Raw genomic sequence first — 22,036 nt, forward strand, 5'->3', positions numbered from 1 at the left:
CGGCAGGTTTACTTAGCATTATACTTAGTACCTCAAGTAAACTAGTAGTTGTTGTTTGATTTTTGATATATAGTAGTAAGGTATTACAGTTATATTTTGTTTTTTAACGTTCAAGGTACAGCCGACTCGCACTATATATTTAAGCGGACAGTCACTTTTTTGTGTCCTAACTCGTATTTGAAACATCAAGCTTTCTTTCCAAACAACATGCTGAAGGACGATTGTTGGAGAAGCGTGGATATGTATATTTTCGACTAGATACACTAGACTTAAATATTTCAAACAAGTCCTTTCTATTTTGGTGTAAGGGATTGTAGAGACTGTTGAGCATCGTACTTTACATCAAGAACAAACTGCACTCGAACAACAATCAATGAACACTAGGTGACTGTCTCGTCCCAGCATGGGGCTCAACAGCGTGTATCGATGAATTCGCCGCGGTCAGACCAAAAATCTTCAGTGAGTGCTTAGCCACTAAGCCGTTATGGAATGGCATACACTTTCAACTTCAATTAATTTGCAGCATTGTCTCCCAACTACTTCATTCGACATGTCTGAGCTTCACTGGTCACTAGAACTCCATGAATTACCCTTCGAAATTGGCCACTAGTAAGAACATAATTTTTACTAGTATTAATGTAGGCGGTTTGTAGGGTTTGCTGATTTTTGAATTTACAACAAAAATAGATTAATTAGACAACTATTGAAAATCCGGAGGCATGTTACTGCATATTTCGAAGTTAGCACCCGATCTCCTGAATATCATACAAATTTCTGTACAATGACACACGGTTGTTAACAGATAAGTACCTAGCCTACAATATAGAATATAACATTATTTGGTAAAATATTTGTTTATTCGTTATTTTATGAACCTTCGAACTTAGTGTTTTTACACCGTCGTACATTTATTTTCATTGTTGTGAGGTTGTCTATCCACTTTTTGGTGAGTCTAATACCATCTTTAATGTGAGACTGCAAACATATACTTGTGCAGTATTTCATGTTATTGTGTACTCTAAAAATATACTGCCCGGACATAAGATGACATCTTTGTAATCATACTGAAAATCAAGGGAACAGAAAAACTGGAATATCAAAAGAATTAGTTGATGTCTTAAAATTATCTGTCGAGTAATTCTTGACGCACTACATATAGTCTTTGCTACCCAGGCGCAGATATGTCGTGTGCATTCAAAACATGATTTTATGAATTTGGGTGGCAGAGGGTCGATACATAAATTGTGGCTTAACGTTCAGAAAAAGTTACATTAATTACTGAATTGTATATTAACACGTTTACCGAACAGAAAATAAATAAATAAGTTATAGTAAGATCATTGTTGACTAAAGAAACACTTTACCTAATTTTCTTACTCATTGTTTCAAAAGGATACAGTCGGATATCTCGCAATACCTTGGTAACTTGTAATTTCCGTTATCCCACTTTTGTTCTCATCTTTGAGCTTTACCCATTTTACTACTGAAATTAATTCTCATTTTCTAGAATTCCCACACTGACATATTTGTTTGATTCGACATTTTATAGTCTTCCTATATTTATTGTTATCTGGCTAATCTTCGTTATATGACATAAAATACGTACATTGATTGCAGTGAATTATTATTTCTAGGCTGTAAGCAGCTGAAAAGAAATCACGAAACAAATGAGTTCATCATATTCTACTACGTTTGTCGTTCTTGCTCTAGACAAACACAATTTCCATCATCCCTTAATTGATAGACAGATATCTCACCCTCGCAATAGGTGATGTAAGTTGGCAAAAGCTAAACGAGCTTTTTGAATCCGTGTAGGGATTTCGTCAGACACTAACCCATTAGGGCTGATCAGAGTTCAAAGATAAGCGAGGTTGTCGACGCGTTTGACTACCTCACTCCCACAGGATTTATTGTCTAAACTCAAAATTTACATTCACGGTGGTTAAATCATTAAAATCTCCAGGTCCTATAACACATTCATACTGGGACCAAGTGTTTGAGCATTGAAACTCGGTATAAATGAAGAATAAAAACCAAAAATCGACGGCATTTAAGTGCTCCACAAAAGTCACGAAATATTTCATAGAATATATTTAAGTAAGAGTTGCGTACAAGAAGCAATTTTCATCTGTATATTCCATAAATTAAGTTGTAGATCTTATTTCGAAAACAATGAATATGCAGGGCACAGAAAGTCGACGGTACGGTTGACTTGAAAATATCAATTGCCCACAAATCACATATACAGTGTATTTAGATCTAGATTATTTGAATGTACTTAATTAATCGTAATCAACACAGAATCTAGCAATGTGAGAGAGTTTGTTGCCATATAAATTAGCATAACGAGATAGAAATTAACGGGATTTGAATGCCTTAAATCTCAGAGTTGCTGCGACGCAGCTAAGGCTTGATGGAGTGAACATTCGAGTCCCACTAGTTCACTGACACATTTGAATTCCGCTACATTTGTTTGCATAAATAGGTTTTATCTTTATCCATTCGTGGTTATTTCGACGATATACTTGTGCTTTTCATAAATCGTAGACTTACGGGACAGCGTGTTCAACTGTGACTTGGCAAAAATTGCTTTGGACACACTCCGTAGGATCCTCCGATATTATCTTAATACTTTGTCCAATACATGAGTATGGCTACCAGCCGGTCAGGTAACAATATCCCATGGATTTGCCTTCAGAAACCTGAGGAAAAATATCTTAAAATTTTACAAGTTAACAAGATTCTAAACAAAAATAACTATCAGTAGAAATATAAGAAATTCTGTCTAAATTTGATAGCATAGTTTCACAATATTTGGGCGCCGAATTGGTGTAAGACATTAAACATATCAGGAGTAAAATAGATATCATACATGTTACCCAAAATCGTTTCTCAACATAAAGAATTGACTGGTGCTTAAATTCAGACTATTAGAATTCAACTCTCGAAATATGTGGTACGCTAAGATAAAAAAAGAACAAAACCACACATGCAACTCATTGTGGCTTTTGTTCGATATTATTTTAGTTTTTAATTCAACATGATAACTAATCAGCATTGTATTTGTTTTAGTTTCAGTGCGATATTCATTTGTAGAGATACTAATCAATATATGCACACTAGTGACTGGCTCCAAGATGTATATCCTAAAGTTCTAGTGAGAAGCAGTGACCAGTGGATTTCAACCAGGTCTGTTGTGAGATAGTAACTCACTGATGACAATGATGGATGTATCACTCAATTTCGTGGATTATTTGAAGTTAGACATTAACACCGTTGGATGGCGGCTCAGCGGTCTAGTGGTTAAGCGCACGCGCCCGAGACTTATAGGCCTTGGGTTCGAACCTCGCGAAGGGCGGGACCGTAGATGCGCACTGCTGAGGAGTCCCACAATAGGACGAAACGGCCGTCCATTGCTTCCAGGTTTTCTAGCTTCAAATGAATCATGATCTTAACCATTGAAATTACTATAATATCCACAATACCCCTTCTGATATTAATCAATGAGTGTTAGTAAAATCAACATATGTGTGTTTTTGTCTAAGGACGACGTGTTTTAAGAACATTTAGACAATCAATAAATCTTTATGTTTGCACTACTCATCGTGTGGAATGACAAAATCCTCATTTTCAATGCATAAGGAAAGATATTACAAGAAAGCTTAAAACAATATTTAAATGTTCATGATTTAATCGTGTTCAGATACCGTGTGTACCGATTAAACGTTGGAAATTAAGAGAAAAATAGCTATAACCAATTTCATAAAATATGCAATTCAATTGATTCATACAAAGAGAAAGCATAACATATTTATGTTTCTTACATATATATCAGTCAGTCAGTAACAACGCAGAACTTCGTAAGTACGTACATCGGTTCGAGTTGCCATACCACACTGGCAAAGAGATACAATTGTCGATTCAAACCCCATAATGGTAGATGTAGTAAGAGTATAAGGAGTCATCGGAAACATTAGGGTTTGAAGAGGTTATTCAAGGAGTATAATCCAGTGAAATAAATTTGGAAAGTGAAAAAAAGGACATAAAGAATTCAGAAGATTAGAGTTTGAGAGGACAAAAAGAATGGATGCATCTCCCCTATTCCAAACGATTTTGAGCCATGTCATTCAAAGTCTCTAACCATCGGTTGCTATAATCTCACGGATCCCAACCAGGTAGACTACACTTACCAACATGGCTCACTCCACTTGTTAGTTAGTTTATGGATTTGTGCTCTGTTTTGGTCTGACCACCCACAGCTTACTATATACAAACGTGTGTATCATTTAATGAATTATATCACTTCAAAATGATAAACAACTATTTTTACTTTAATGATCATTTAAAATCTAAATTGAATGTATTCAATTTGTAATGATCCAAAATCTGTAGAAATTATTATCGGTTAAATGTTTTAGTTGTTCAATTAAAAAAGTAACAATACTTTAGTATAGGAAGAGAGAATAAAACAACAACAATTAAATTTCAGATATTTGTTTCACCTTAATAAATCTAAATCTAAGAAATATTTCCGGCAAGACTATAATTTATGTATGAACTAATCAGGTTTAAGATAATAGATCTTAGATTGTAGCGCAAAATTCATTCAACTATTTGGTTAAATAGAGTTTTTGGTATTTTACCTAATATCAGCAACGTGATGAAAACCTTAAATTTAATTGTTGATTCTAATCATCTACCATAAATCATAATCTTTATTCTTTACACAGGTTTATAACTCTTATTTAATTCGAGTAAGTTTGTAATGTCCGTTACTATGTTTAACCCTCATACCTTATTCTAGCCTCTGGACAGATCAATTTATCCAATCTTCTTAAGTCACGTTTTAATCTTGTTAATTATTCACTTATCAACCCTGACTGTTTTTAGATGAGCGTATGTGTATGCACTTCTTATCCTACTCATCATATATCTGTAGGTTATTTTTGTATGACTATAAATATAGATTAACGCTTGGTTAAATGGAGTTGACTCATACGCCTTTTCCACTGCGCCTTGTTTCGCTTCACTCTCTTCTTTTTGATTATCTAATCTTTTGTCTGGATAAAAGATTGTACGAAATACACATATTCGAAATTCATTCTCGTATTTGACTTACTTAATTCCATTATTCACTAACATAGACTAAGTCAATAATTATATATGAGAATAATTTGGAAAATATATTTCGATAGCAATCATTCAATAACGATCATTTGTCCAATCTAACTACAGTCAGAATTAGGGCTACAAAAGTGGTGATCCCATCGATAACACCATCCGATCTAATTGACATCAAAATGAAGGACCCCATAAGTTGATAGACATTTTCAAAGTTACTTACGAGACGTTCATAACTTTTCTCAATTGTAAATTTAATAATAATGAAAAAAAGTAAGAAATGAAATTCATTCCAGAAAAAAACACACAAAATAAACAGAAATATATTACTTATTCAATTTAATCTCATTAATTGTGATTTAAAATTTACATTAATACAAATATTTCTAGAATTATTTACTAAATTATAAGCATTATCATATGAATAATTATAAAATTTCATTAAATAAGCAATTATAATAGATGGTGAACGTGAAATACCAGCTTCACAATGTATAAAACAACAACCCTTAGTTTGTTTTACAATATTTAAAAAATTAAAACAATCATTCAAAATATCATTTAATTGAAATGTTAAATTATCATAAACAATAAGTGATAAATAATGAAAATATTCAGGAAAATAATTTGGTATTATATTTGAAATAAGATTAATGATATGTGTAACATTATTATTGTTTAACAAATTTAAATTTTGAGCTACATCAACAGAACCTACAATAAGAAAACATGTAAACATATAGATAATCAATTAGCAAAAATGTAGAACTTCATACATACATACGTACATTGCCCCCAAATACCCTGGTACGGCTGAGAATGGGAAGAGTTAGCTTTCCCTCTCGAAATGCTTTCACATAGCAACCACCAGGGAAGTCCTACACACTGCCTTCTCGTGGCGGTGTTGTTTACGAAACTGAGAGGACGAAAGGCGAATGGAAAGATTATGGTTATTAATAATTTCATATATATTCAATTAAATTAACTTACCAAATAATATTGTAAATTCTGGAAGTTCTATTTTTCCCATTTGTAAATCCAGATTAAAATTTGGAATAAAACCATAAGAAGAAAAATTAGATTCTAATTGACTAGATTTATCATTTTTTTCAATTTCTGATCCATATTTATTCATTTTAATAATTGATCCATCTAATTGTCGAACTTCTATAAGTGTTGGTTTTAAAGAATTCACATTGAAACATTGAATAGCATCTTTTATATTATTCATAAGTTGTTTTATTGAATTAAACCTGAAATATTGAATCGAACAATTTTGGCAAATAATTTAATTTAAATGTAAATTATTACATAACATGATTTGAGAATATTTAATTCTACAAACATTTAATAAATTCATCATATTAAAACTACTTTTCTTTTCTGAACAAATTTAAATTTAATAAATTTTGTGTGTCAGGTATACTGAAATTTCGTTCTTATTGTTACCCTTAACATTATTGTTGTTTGATTAGTTTATTCATGTTTTAGTTAGCCTATCTCTAAGGATATTGTAAATGGATGTATATAGAATGGTTATGCCTTTGTTTTATCTTATCTTTTAGTCAAGGTACTTCAGCCTAAATAAGTCTAGAAGTGGATAAATGTTGTTATTTCCAACAACCATGGCATCCAGTATTTCAGAAGACGAGATTTCTAATTCAGATATAGCAATTTACATAAATTTATGGTCAATACTAATATTAAAAATATCAACGATTGATAATAACTTTTCCAACTACGGGGCAAAAAACTAGTGTTAGTTGTCAACAGTAATATGAAGCTTTTAAAAATTCAATCTAAATACATTTCCACAGGATAACCGTACGCTAACAGCATAATGATAACCCACTCTTATCATTTAAATCAAGACAGAATGGTGAATAAGTGATTACACGAGTCACAGTTCAACTACTATCGAGAAAGTTCAAATACTATTACACTTGATCTAGGAAAACATTTATAACTGCCAGACGTTACAAAGTGTAGCTCGAACCTGAGAATATCAACCCAAGCTACCCACGTTGCTATAATACAAAACCATTAATGAGCATTTTGTAGAAAATTCAGGATATCTGTGTAATTTTATACAATAACTAATTCAGACAAGCTATCACTGAAGTTGTTAAAAAGTTTGATAGTTATACATGAGTGGTGCTACGTTCAGACCACCGTTTTCTGTGCACAGTCCATAGAAAATTGGTGACCAAGTAATTAAGGATATAACTTTATGTTTACTCTCATATTTGTCCTTGCAATCATATCTAGAATAAATTACATATTCTGTACACTATAGATTCGCAGTAACTTCGTGAATACAATTGGTCAGGGTAAAGAGCTATCATTTGGTATCTTTGACCTCATCAGTAGTAAAAATTTAGATATAAATGGCAAGAAAAACTGGCCATTAAGATCATCAAAACCCAATAGTTTAGTTGCATTGAAATACTCACAAACTTTTTGTAGGAGAAACTAGGCACAGTAAACTTTGTGTTTACGGAAGCATAAAAAATGTGGTGAGGTATATACGAGTCGAATCCAGTATTGTTGATTATCTTGATTTTAGTTACATCGAGAACTAATTCCCTCCGATAGATAATCAAATATTTGTTTATTAATTTGTATATGATCTCTTTTTAACAACATCTGCAACCAACCATAACACTTTTGAAACATATGTCGCATACGAATAACTAGTAATTCATATCGAAACTGTAACTTTGTAAGGTTAATAACCGTGACAAAATCTTAGGTGTTATAGTTAGGTTATCAAGGTATGTTTGGATTTAGCAGGGTAACTAAATATTTTTACACACTAGACATAATTAAAGTGATTTATTTAGAAGAACGACTCATCAATACATTTTACGAAAATATTTGCCAATAATATCTACATACTAGAGACAGCTAAACGTAAGTAGTGTAACGGTTACAAATTTGGCAGTAAGTCGATGTCGAACTTGAGATGTATACTTTTCCCTAACGTGTCTACGGATCTACCTTCTGCCGAAACATTTCCTAAAAAATAGTACATACTGTCCCCAAAATTCATACCCCATAATGAGAAAAAGACTTTTCTCTTAAATTAACACATGATTCCCCTCTATTCACCTACAGTTTCCCACTTTTTTGTCACTTGGGGGTTAAATTTATGGTAGGAAAGGCATACTGAGACCTCTTATTCACGATCTAGCCGAGCTTTAACTTAAACTTACCTCGTAACCTCTTCAAACTTCCGTAAAATCTAGATCGATGGCAGACCATTGGGTTTGACACAGTTGGCTGACACTCATCTCTTATTAGTCTCTTGATGTACAACATGATATGTCTAAAGGATATGTTGACATTATATAGACTGCACTAAAAGAATAATCGAAAAATTTTATAACGAACGAAGCCCACCTATATGGGGCTCAAGTTAAGTCACCTGTAACATTTAGCCTCTGGAGGGTTTTCGTCTGACTTGAAGGTACTTTATCTGCTGAAGGAGTAGAAGTCAGTCAGTCAACTACAATGTACGACCAGACATACATATACATCGGTTCAACTTGCCAAACATGATTAGCACAACAAGATGAACAATGAATTCATATATGAATTCGTTGTTCTACTATAGTAGTTAATTCAATGGAGGTTATGTATTAAAGAAAAATTGTGTATAGGAATTTGCACAGGAATAAAGAATAAGTTCGTAGCAAGAAAGATACACAGCAATTTTGATCTCATAGTTTAAGGAAAGACAGAGAATATATATATACACACAATAGCGATCGATTCTGGGCAATGTCATCCAGTCTCCAACCATTGGTTACGATAGTCACACGGACCTCAACCAAGTATTCTGGATTAACACTGGCATTTCTTACCGCACATGAACTTACGTGTTACAAAGCAGTCTGCTCCACGAAAGTTACAAAACAACTAATAATAAGGAATTACATTCTTCGAATTCTAAAGCCTAAAAGATATTACTGGGTGGGTCGCAAACAAACTAGTCACCACAGCAGATAAACGGAGTTCAAGCAAGCAAGGAATCTATACACTGAAACACTAAAAGATAGCCTCATTATCAAACAAAACTAATCGAATGATTTGTCCCTAATCCAAAAAGCTTAGTCTGTCATGCAGACTATCTTCGGCAGGACAAAGTCGGGGTTTCCCAGCTGTTAGACCCTAATGACTTAACCAACAACGATAGTGGTGCTACAGAAGTCCTGGTGATACAGTATTAAAGGCACGGGAAAACGTCAGAGCCTTTCGAAGTTGCCCGCGCTTTCGTTTCAACGACCTGACAAGAGGCGGTCATTCCGTATTTCGAGTGCCGTGGGTTTGTTGGGTTGCATGGGTATCAAGTGTTTTCACATTTTTTTCATATTTTTCATATTGCTGCGTTAAAAAGCCCAAGATAACCGCCAAAAGCATTAATTTAGCGTTCTCTGTTTCGTAGTGTACACGTTGGCTCTATTGTTGCTTCGTAACTTGATCTGTGATCCCAACTGCTGTAGTAAACCTCAACGAAATGTCAAGTCACCGGCAAGTCTTAGGTCTAAGATGGAGCTGTTAACAGTTTTGACAACACCTTTGCTTAACCACACGGGTCCAAACAGGACATACAGCAAACATGGAGCAATCTTTTGCAATAGTCTATCGTGTCAACAGCAGTCTACCTAATTCCGTCAGACTGCGAATCCTACAGACGGCTGAAGCAATTGCTATTCGAATCAAAAAGCCAGAGCTTTGTATTCAAAAGAAGTATGTTCAGCCACTCCTTTTACCCTGGCCAACTAGCTAATAATCAATCTTATAATGTGGTGACGTAATCTGGTTAATGTTCACTTTATGTCCCAAACTTTATTATTATTATTATTATCACTGTTGTTATTATTATTGTCTTTACACTTGATAACCCCCTTTTTGATGAATTTATTCAATATCCACCCCTGAATCTACTATAGTTGACCTAATTATTTTACATATTACGTAATTTCCGATTTGTAATCACAATATTCTCTCTCTCTCTTACCCCATGTTGACCATATTTATTCTGATAATTTATCTCACAATTTTATTTCACTTATAAACTGATTCAAGTTAACACTTTATATTAGTCAGCCCCAACATTAACAATTTTATTTATATAATAAACAATTCCTGATTCACATATTACAATTTCCAAATGATGTATTTTGCCTTAAATCTGGTCAATTTTATGGATTATTAATCTGGATTTATAATTGTAGAACCTGATGAGAAATTATTGAAAAGAATATTCTTCGTTCATACAATTGTGTTTTAATGTAAAGAAGAGGAAATATTCCTGCTCTATGGGGAGACAGTACTGCCGCATCATTAGTGGAAGACGACTTTGGTAAGGCTCAAGTGTTCTCAAACTACTTTAGCATTGTACACACCATAGAAGGACCCTTCCCATCAGTGCACACAGATCCCCCCACAAATACACTGGATAGAGTGACCATTAAAGAACTCGATGTCTTTGGTCTACTAAATAAGCTTGACATAGGTAAATCCACGGGGCCCGATGAATTACATCCTAGGCTACTGAAGGAATTATATAACTTCGTTGCAAGCACTTTAAGTATATGCTTTAACCTATCCGTAACGCAGGATCGTTTACCAAAAGACTGGAAAGACGCCATAGTAAGTCCTGTCTTCAAAACAGGTACGAAACACAAACCTGAGAATTACCGCCCCGTTAGTCTAACTAGTGTGGTTGTTAAAATTTTAGAAAAGATTATTCTTGTCTCACTAACTTATTAGTCACTCGTGAAAGCTGGTGAGCTCTAAAGGACCAAAAGTTACCTGTAGACGTAGCCTACATTGATTTCAGCAAAGCTTTTGACAAAGTTCCTCACAACCGGCTGTTATATAAGTTAAGAAATGTCGGAATTGGAGGCAATCTATTGATGCGAATAAAAGAATTCTTAGTTGGGAGCCAACAAAGAGTACGGATGAACTCAAAGTTATCTAGCTGGGAGACTGTGTTTAGTGAAGTGTCGCAGGGTACAGTTTTGGGGCCAGTACTATTCCACTTGTATGTAAATGACCTTCCTCTTCTACTACCATCATCGGTCTTGCTATATGCTGACGATGTCAAGATATGGAGAACGATACGAAGTAAGGGTGATAGTTTAGATCTCCAAAATGACCTGAAGAAATTATCTGAATGGTCTCAAACCTGGCAGTTGCCGATACATACTTCCAAGTGTGTTGTGATGCATATCAGTCATCAAGGTACAGATACATACACGATGAATAACACTGAGCTACCTGTTGTCCAGACACAATGACTTAGGAGTCATCGTCAGCCAAAACTTAAAGACTATTGCACACTCGTACAATAGCCACCAAAGGTTTTAGAACTTTGTGGCTTTTAGTCATGTCGACGCTAAAACGTTTTTGACTTTGTATACAATATTCGTACGTCCTAAACTTCAGTACTGCACACAAGCGGCTAGCCCCTGCTTAAAAAAAGACAGTGAGTTTCTGGAAAAGGTTCAGAGAACAGCAACTAAGCTGATTCCCGGAATAGCGAAGCTTCCGTATGAAGCTCGACTGACCAAGCTGAACCTTTTCCCGTTGTCATATCGCAGAACCAGGGGCGACTTGATTACAGTCTTCAAATTGCTTAGTGATAAATTTGCACCTAATATGCCCTCACTTTTCTTGTCTTCCAAAACAGAGAATTTACGAGGACACTTCGAAAAAGCTCACAAGCCGAGAACAAATTGCTTGTCAGCTGACTATCGACTTTCCCATCAAATCATCAGCGAGTGGAATTCACTACCTCAGCACGTGGTTGAGGCTCCATCCGTTGACTCTTTCAAAAGAAAGTTGGATCAACTGAGGGACCACCATTGCCAGTACAAACACAGGCCATCAAGCCTCCTATCCTTCCCAAACTGAAATTGAACAAGCGTTTCGCATGCTGGGACAACTTCGGTGGCGCGCTAAAAGAGGTCTAAAAAGTATGGAAGAATAATTTTATCCCTTCTCAGACTACCCATACTCATTAAATCCACATGGAAACCAAGTTGCTGAAGGATGTCAGGTTCAAATACCTGTTTGTTACGTCTCACTGTACATTTGGTCATTAGCGCGATTCGGAAGGTTTGGAAGTGTATCAAAAATGTGGAAACTTTAACCAGTATCTGACGTTGAAGGCCTAAATTCCTTAGTTGCCAATCAAAGTTCCGTGTAAGAATGGAGGATCAAGGATATGTCATCGAATCCTACAAGATGAAAACGGCGACCGGTTGTTTATGTTTGACTGTGGACAGCATTATGAAGTGGATGTAAACACTTGTGAGTTCAATTGTAGACTATTTGTTACGTGTCGACATCCTTGCCGCCATACGCTACTGGCCTGTGTTAAAAGACGAACTATTACAGGTAAGCTTAATTAATCATTAAGTATAAACTGTATAGCTTATCAACTTCTTAGGCATTGCAGCAGATGGAAGCTAAATGTTACGCAGAACTTCCAACATAACACAACAGTTGCATTACCGAGACTGAGTGATGAGTATATAAGGATTCTACGAATCCAAAGATTTTACAGTCACCACATCATTGAGAGATATGCTGAAAGCTCGCGAAAATAAACGTGATACGGAAAGAAAACTGTTTATACCTGATAAATAACGACATCCCAAAACCCTCGATAATATGTTACATTTGCGCGAAAACACGTGGTGTAACAGACTGACTGGGCTGCATTAAATATTCTCAAAAGTTAACTTAAGTGCAGGATTAATGTATCAGAAAGTGAAGCATCTAAACACGGACAGTTTTCATAAAGCGGATATTGTTCATTTCGAGAGAGGCAACTTTAATCCTAGCAACACAGTTTAGTGTGATGTTCTCACACTCACTAGGCCAAGACACAGTACTAGAAAATTAGAATTGGGGGCACACCACAATGATTTCCGAAAATGACCCCCTCAATGAAATTTTCGAGTTACCGGCTGGAAGCACTTATCTAGGTATCGAAAACGTTTATCACCACGACAACGCTGTCCAAAGAAAATTCACTTATACATAACTAATCAGCTGACTTCAGTGGGCTGATAGACAACAATTCTAGATCGCAGGGCGTGGATAGATGTTATATACCTTAACTTCTGAAAAGCTTTTGATAGGTCCAGTGATACGTCTCATCAATAAACTCAAACAGTTAAGTGTCAGATCACTCTAATATTTTGGCCTACTTCATGTCTGAATGATCTACTTCATAAGGTCACGGTAAACTTTATTTTGTCTCAGACTACGGAGTTTCGTAGAGGTCTTCTCTATAGTTCAGTACTGGGAACCCTTCCCTTTTTGACCTATTTATATGACATGCCCCAGCTGTTATCGTCTGATTTATTCCTTTACACAGAACGTGTGAAACTGGAGATGAGTTTGTGACTATGGTGACAGACTGACATTTCAGGAGGATCTAACTCGAGTTATAAGTGTGGTGGATGATAACGGACTTACTTTCAAGACTTCAAAGTGCAATTCAATCTATCTAAAAAAATGTCACGCAGACTAGGAGAAAATGCGTTAAACAAGAAAACTTTTGATTATTAACTTTAAGGCTTAGCTTTGGTGAGTGGGAAAATGGAACTTTTCACTTTATGTTTTACAGGCACCAAAATATAGTGATTTTTGCTTTCGGAGGAATAAGAATACAGTGGAACGTATAAAAAAGCAAGTCACCAAATTTGTGCGGGGCCTGAATTCAAACATTATGGGGAGTGCCTCAAATGAATCTTTACCCATTAGAGTATAGGCATCTCCGAGATTATCTTCTAATGACTTTCACTATCCTAATCACTCCTCTGTAACCCCCTAAATACTTAAGTAAGCTCAGTCTTGAAACACACTTAGAGGGAACTCATAAATTAGTTGCGCAATATGGCGCAACTGACCATAGGTGCGCCTGCTCTTTACGAGCGGTAGAGTTTTGAAAGTCCCTGCCACCTGAGGTTGTCTGAGCGACATCTTGGGGTCCCTCAAGAGAAAAGCTTACGTATCTTTGGGGACCTAGAGAAAGTGTTTCACGATAATTTACCATTATTCCTTTTTTTCTTGTTAGAAATACGTAATTTTTTATCTGGAGGCAGTGATTATCAGGTGGAGGGAAAGAAAACATAGCGTCTCATCCCCACCGAACGTCAAAATTGGACAATGTTGTCGATTATGTGTAGAATAGTCTCCGTAACGAAACCATCAGTGATGTTCACTATATGTGGCCCATGATTGCGAATGCTTACTTTACAATTAATTATCAGCAAGTTGCGTTTGGGTTATTTCGTTACGATGGATCGTTAAGAGAGTTTCATTCGGAGGATGGGATTCTTACTAGGCTTTTTGTCACTCACCAACAAGCCGATTTATATGAAAAGCATCCTGGATTTGTACCCGTCGTTCATACGAACAATACAAATAAGAAAATATGAGGAGTCACTCTGTATATTTTTCGCTCTGATGACAAGTGAGGATAAATGTGGACGTCCATCGTAGTTATTCAGCACGAATAAACAGTTAGCACATGTTGTCGACTGGTTTTAGATGTTTGCTGACATTGCGTGAAGTACTACCTATGCGCGAATTTCAGTTACGGGTTGTGCTCGAGCGAAATGGTGGATATCAGAACGACACATAGACATCGCAACAAAGTACATGGCCGATCATTAATGCTCTGTTTTCGATATACTCAGTAGTAACTAACTTCACGAAGGACATCATTTTGTAGATGAATCCTACTATGCGTGAACCATCAACTGATAGGCAAGGAGTCGATTTTCGGAGATGTAGTAAATCATTTGCAAGCTCATCCTACTCAGTATGATGTGTTTAGTGCAATCTGGGAAGGTCTCATTCAGAGAACTGGAGTTTAGTCAGGTTGTGTTTTTCAACATAAGAACAAGTTGAAATCTGCCCAAAATATCCGAGCGTAATTCGCACTGATTCTATGTGAAACATCAACGGGAAATATCAAGGGAGCTACCTTCGAAATATATACCTGGATATTCATCTTTCCAATTTGTTGCAGGAGATAACTATGAACGTAGATGTCTCATTATCTTCGGATATGTGGGAAAAGAAGTGACTTATGGTATCATGCGGATTCTAGACATGTTTACTAATGTTATGTAGGAAACATCAAGTACCAAACACTTGATGGACTGTACTAGAGGAACAAAAATGGATTTCAACATAACACGGACATGCCAACATAGTACTTTGTTCTATATTCTCTGGGCATTTCGCAAGAAGGTATATGTAGTGTGTCATAAAACCAGTCATACATATTCACGAGACCCTCTGATAAAAGCTTGTTCGTGCCGACAGTAAGTAACAAGTTACCTTTAATGCATGGCTTAACCACTACCGACTGATCAAATCACGTTTAGCTCCAGATGTCCGACAGTACCTCGGAAGATGCTGATTACGCTGGAAAGATAAGCTGGTAGGTGAGTAAAACGAGTATGCTTTAACCTTATGGAGCTCCACCAAAAACAGTGTTGTGTCACAGCATCGCCAGCTGAAGATTAACTTAAAGGAGCAAGATCCGTTTTATGTATCGGTGCTGAAGTTTTACAGATGGAAAATTTTAATATCGAATAGGAAAGTAAAACTATCCACTGGAAGTTTCTCCGGAATTACTTGATGTGCTTGCAAACCTTAAAGAGTGTGCCGGTAAAAATGTTCTACATCAATGAAAGAAGACAAGCCACCTTCGTGTTCAGTACGGAACACGAAGTTTAATATTTTCCGAAGTACCAACTGATTAGGAAGTTCACTTAAGCCCCTGGAAATGAATTTATAAGATAGCCCAAACTCGCCCCAACCCACGATAGCATATGCTCCTTGCATTTTGAAACGTCAGAGTTTTACAAGTAGATGCTCAATATATTACAAAATTCATATTACTAGGTATTAATTAATTTGAAACCGTAGACGATGAAAGAAGGCGGAAATCGCAAACCCGCCAACAACCAATGTAGTTTTTTTCTACCACCATCGAGGGAGATTTCTCATAATATACAACCTAGCAGGAAAGATAAAAGAAGAATCCTGTGGGAATTTAGTGATAACTTCGAATATGAAACAACAAAGAATTTGAAATGCTGACTCTAGAATGACATATTGTACAGATAATCGTTGTTACTAATAAGATATATTTCAATATCAGTTACCTACATATTCACAGAACATTCACGAAGATTGAATATGACCTTATTTCATAATAAAGTGTATCAACATGTACTCACTACGTTGTTAATGTTCTGATAAAGTATTTACTTATTGCTAATTACTTCTTTTCTTCATATTCTTAGCAATATGGAGAGATAGACCAGTATTGTAAACGAGTACAGGTCCTTGTGGCGGTTTAATTTGTTCACAATTTGTCATATTTATTAAGCTTACAGCGTATACTGAAGCTACCGGAGGAATCACTTAGTTATTTCAACTAAAGTTAACATTGTTTCGATAAATTAGCGCCCTAACGAATCATATGTAGTACATAGGCTAAAATAACAAGTAACCCTCATCTACTTACCACTTGGGTTGTTGCTGATTACAGTAACCAAAAAAGTTTTCATCGTTTACAGTAGGTACAAAAATACATGACCTCATCAAAACGGATTAAGTCTTGGAACAGGAATGATCATAAGCATATTATATTAGGACTGATCTTTGTTAAGCAAGGGTAACATATGGGATAAGATTATTGTATTAAGCTTTCCAGATGAGATAGCATGCCACGCAATTTGTTTAATATGGAATAGGAACTAATCCACTGAATATTGAACTGACGTGTTTATTAGTAAAAGTTGAGAAACTGATATAAGATGATCTATTGTATTTAATACATATATGATAATTATACATAATTGTATACTTATTTCTTTTCTCATTTTTTCGGCATGATCTGCCATCTTCCACAGAAAACACTTTTGTGAAATATGCCGATGATCTCACTGTATGTATGCCTATCTCTTCCTCTTAACATCCCAAATAAATGAATAGGTTTTTGTCTCGTATTTATTGTTGATCTGTTGGTAATGTTCTCATACTTAATCCGTCTAAATGTCAAGCTGTTAACTTTAGCATGAGACATGAACAGAATCTAAACACCATTTTGAGATCCCATAATGCTTGTACCATCGGAGACTCTTTGATAAACACAGTGTCGAAGGTCAATTATCTTGGTGTTACCTTTTCCTCTGATCTCTCTTGGTCTTCCCACGTTTTATTGTTTTCGAAGGTTTTCCATCTGACTTACTACATAAAGAGATTGCATGCTTTTGGGATTGCTTGTCATTTACTCTTACAATTTGTCAATTCTTGCGTATTACCTATTATTCTTTACTGTTCTTCATTATTCTTTCCCGGGCTTTTGAGAAAAGACTTTGCTATAGTGCAGAGAGTGCTGAAGGCAGTTAGAAAGATGTGTGGTGTATCTTTCGAGGTCATAATTAATATGGTTGTGGACAGACATCTAAAGTCATGCAAACTCCTGGCAGGTGTTATTTTATCAGATACTAACCATCTCCTTCACTCTTATCTTTCTCCTTGTATATCTTCTGGTAGAATGAGACGTAATTACGTTAAAATCCATGCACACAAGTAAAAGTATAAAAGTTCTATAATACCTTACCTAGGAAATATACTCTGTGACGAACAGGTTGTAAGAGTTAACCTAATCAATAACCTGCATTCTGAACATTTCTCTAATTTTAAAAATTGTACAGTTTTCGGTTCGATATTTTTAAACCTTCCTTGTCTTTGTTGCCGTTTTTTTGCGTAAGCAACTTGTAGAAATACCCTGTGCTGAGAATTCTATATAGTATCAAAATATAATATTGAATAAAGCCATTAATAGTAATAACAATAATCCCACTGGTTAACTTGTGCTCACTTTTGTGGTTAATTAGAATGCCTTACACATGAATTGTCCCAACATTTCCTGATTTCGTTGCTTCTATCCATCTACCTGTCAATCGAATTCCCCTGCCATATTTATATATAAATACCTGAGACACACTGACTAGTCACCTTGGGCTGTTTAAATCCACTTCATACTAGTATAATGGAGTCCTGGATTTATCACGCAGAATATCCTGCTGCCAGTGTTATCCGTATTCTCACGCAATTCTTGGCCTCAATATGAATCTAACTCAATTACAAAGGGATCTGAGTCTAGTGTTAATCTACTACTACTATCAATTCGAAATGGTTGTGTTCACTCAGTCCTACTACAGTGTGATTGTTCAATACCTCAGTGTATCCCAGTTGACCAAATTACTCAAATATAAAGTGTATAGTTGAATCATCTGTCCTCGGTCATAGATTATAAATATAGCAAACATAACAGAATATTGAATCAAAAATGGAGTCCTTGGCTTTCAATGGCTATCATCACTTTTCAGTATGAATTTGAGAAGAAACAGACAGATCGGGAATTTTGTACCTTTAAAAAGATGTCTGAGGAACGTTATCTACAGTGGTGTATACCGATAGTTCATATCGTCACAGCCTTCTGGTTTCTAAATGTTTCTGTTGGTCAGCCTCAGTCCGTAGGCACGAAATCTCGATGTACATAATCCATATTACGATCTTCCAATAAACTGCATATTTTTAATTAAATACTGTTACACGTCTTGACGAAGAGACTCAATCACTTTCCAATTTTCGTCAACGAAGAAATAGTTTGTTGCAGTCCGGGGGACTACATGTGTTAACATTACTGTTTGCAAGATGAGAAAAATGAAGGTATGTCAGTTCTTGATTACGCTTGTGATAACCCTAAAATTTTGATCTAATGCTTCCACGTTTTAAGCACAAAACGTTGAAAGAAATAGACTTCTACAAAATGCAGTATCTTATTTGATGTTCATTAACAAATCATTTCTTTATTGGTACTACCTTTTTTCCTTTAGTACAGAATCTATCATAGAAAACGTCCAGGTTAGTGTTAATACTGCAAACGTTCGTGTTTGCATGTGACTAGTAGATTTGCCTAATTGTGTCCTTCATCATATATTGAGGATTGTTACGATGCGATGAGATGGTTTAGATAATAATGTGACTTCCACGTAAGATCATATATATTAGGCGGTTACATCATGACAAATCTACAATTTTAGGATTAGGTCTATTAGCAGAGCAGTACTAATATCATGGTAGACCATAATTCTGCAAGTCAGCATTTCGACTCCTGAAATATTTACGCCGATATAAGTAAAAAGTTTAGAAGCATGCTGTTGAGCAAACTTTTCTTGTTTTGGGATGATCTACCAATATCATTTAATGAATTTCAACACACAAGATAAGTGTAGTTCTCTTGCCTTGTAGACTACACTCACCGACTGAGTTCATTTAAGACGATAATAGATTACCTGGAACGAATCCTCAACACCAGTAAGAAATCAGTTTCTTTGATCACGCGCAAGCCCAGACTTCCTCAGGATATCATTTTGAATTAATAATAAAACGTGATTTGTTACTTACTTCAGATGAATGGCTTAGTCTAAACATTACGGTTTGCAATTCTGTATTCACTGACTACTTTGTAATGGGACGTTACTACTACACTTACCTCTTATTTAATAATAAATTCTGTTATGTTGCGTGCTTCCTTTTACACATTATGTCGAAGTGCTCTAAATGGTGCCATTCAGTGCAAGATTCAATGACACGACTTTCAGAGCAAGACAGTTTTCGAAGAGACGAGACGGAAGTCATTATTTGTTCTATTATTCGCCTTTTAAATCATGTGTCTTCAAAGTTCTGCAACTGTATAACTACCATTGCTCAATGTGTCTAGTTGTCAAATCATACAACGTAAAGTTCTTTAGTCTGGCTATACTGAATTCGATAGTGCTGCTAATTTATCATGCGCTTTCTTCCATCAGCGCCCTTATTTGCTCTTATAACTTCATCACCACATCCGGTTCATGTAAAGCTTTTCACCATATGACCTTATACTTCCTTAATATGATGTAGTAACTTGAATTATTGTTACCTCCATGTTGAAAATGATCAGCCCTTATTACATCGTATTGTATCGTATTCCAATTCGTTAAGAACTTAGTTCTCACGTGATAATAAGCATGCATGATTAAAATACGGTTCCTAACAAATATTTATTTTCAAACTCACTGTACTTGTACCAGTATGAGCAAGAAGGAGTGTTTTATATTACAAAAAGGGTTTCAGCCACCAGTAGGCACTGTAACTGGTTGTGATTTGACTATCCTACTGCTGCTGTATATGGGACGAAACACAAGTGAAGCCCATCTCAATGCTAAGATGCTTGGGTTACTGCTACTGCGATATCTCATTCAGCCCACATGACCAAGTAAAACACAGGTGAGCTTTTAGAATTATGGTCTGCTATAATGTTGGTATTGCTCTAATAATAGACCTAATCCTAAAATTGTAGATTTGTCATGATATAACTGCCTAATCTATAAGATCTTACGTGGAAGTCACACCATCGACTACACCAACTCACTGTATCGTATCAATTACCAATACATGATGTAGAACAAGGTTAGTCTAGAGAAGGAACAATATATTTAATATGAATAGAAGATATAAGGTAACATTCAGAGGGACCACGCCTGCATGGCCGAGCCATGCTATCCGATCAACCCCAACTCATTCAATACATTATTCCCGCCATCTCCATCGTTAGGTATTTCTCCGCGTTAAAAATTGAATATCTATTTTCCAAGTTGTCTCATGTTCAGCTTTGAGGATTGTGTGGTTATGGTCCCATGCCACTACAAGCTTAAGGCGACTCCATACACTGATTGCCTGGATCATTTTTATGGAAACTGACGTTGCCCATAACAGTGTTGTACCTCCTCATATTCACCACTGAAACAGCTTATGATAACAAGCGCATTACATCGAAGTAGCACTATCAGTATAATCATACTCAATCAGGTAGAGATTTTTCAGCAATTTACCTCAAAGCTGCGTCAATTTGCAGCGAGTGAACGATTAATAAGAATCAATAATTATTCCAATGATACATAATATTTAGTTAATTAATTCACTGACGCAATAACTTAATTAAAACTCTAACGATACCCACATGTAGGCTTTTTTATCCATGTCTGTTCATTACCTCATCCTTGACTGACCTGATAAATTAGAATACAGGGGTTTGAAAACCTCAAAGATTGAGGAAACAATCAAACTGCTAAAGTCGTTATGATAAAAGGTGAATATTAGATAGATAATTATAAATTACATAAAACCGCCGAAACAAAACCCCTGAAAGAACCTCGAAAACACTTTACACATGCTCTGAAACCAGGGAGTTGGTTTTTCATCTAAGTTTCCGCATTGCAATACCTTGTTTAAAAAAGTAGTGAAACGAAGGCTTCTTAGTCTGTTGTCAGAATGAAATGCTGAAATAAATCTAAACTTGGTTTCATAATACCTATTCTATTGTACCTTTCATATGTAAACAATTTTGGTTGTAATTTTACGTTGAGAGGCGTAAGCAATCTACATGTACCAAATTCACGTTTTGCGAATTATGCCACATAGATTTTGGAGCGCTTATTCAAAAATGTCACTGGCTTTGGGAAAGCTATAAGATTTACAACGATTTTATGGAAAAATCTGGAGTTTAAACGAAGTTGTGAGATTTAGTTAATTTGTTAACGGACAGTAACACGTAAAATTGTTCGAACCACTTATCATGACAGTGAATTCAGAACACTAAATAGTTCGAAGCACTTAAAATCGTTATAATATGTTATTTATGGGTAGCATCGCCTGCAAAGTTTCAAGAAAACAGAGACGCCACTTGAAAGGTGCTCACTGAAATGCCAAAACACAAACCTGATCATTAGCACTCTGATTCGTCTGCACGAATGCG

At 35.6% G+C, this 22,036-nt stretch overlaps 2 protein-coding genes across 2 annotated transcripts in view; one reads left to right on the forward strand and one right to left on the reverse strand.

The window, feature by feature from the left end:
- Positions 1-5,455: 5,455 nt before the first annotated feature.
- Positions 5,456-9,399, reverse strand: DUSP19 (dual specificity phosphatase 19; the record flags this gene model as incomplete). Its single annotated transcript, XM_051213730.1, has 2 exons — positions 8,337-9,399; positions 5,456-6,374 (listed from the first exon to the last, which is right to left on the reverse strand). The coding sequence occupies exon 2, from the start codon at positions 5,858-5,860 to the stop codon at positions 5,456-5,458; it is 405 nt and encodes a 134-aa protein (XP_051069735.1). The 5' UTR covers positions 5,861-6,374; positions 8,337-9,399.
- Positions 9,400-15,548: 6,149 nt separating this feature from the next.
- The window catches only part of MS3_00005639 (uncharacterized protein), a gene marked incomplete at its 5' end in the record, with an annotated part of 32,990 nt that continues 26,502 nt past the window's right edge, over positions 15,549-22,036 (forward strand). Inside the window, one exon of the mRNA XM_035730290.2 lies at positions 15,549-15,598. Coding sequence (XP_035586364.1) covers positions 15,549-15,598 — 50 coding nt within the window. The remainder of the gene's footprint in view (positions 15,599-22,036) is intronic.

The sequence above is a fragment of the Schistosoma haematobium genome, chromosome 3, assembly GCF_000699445.3.
Source record: "Schistosoma haematobium chromosome 3, whole genome shotgun sequence".
In the NCBI taxonomy this organism is placed as follows: Eukaryota; Metazoa; Platyhelminthes; class Trematoda; order Strigeidida; family Schistosomatidae; genus Schistosoma; species Schistosoma haematobium.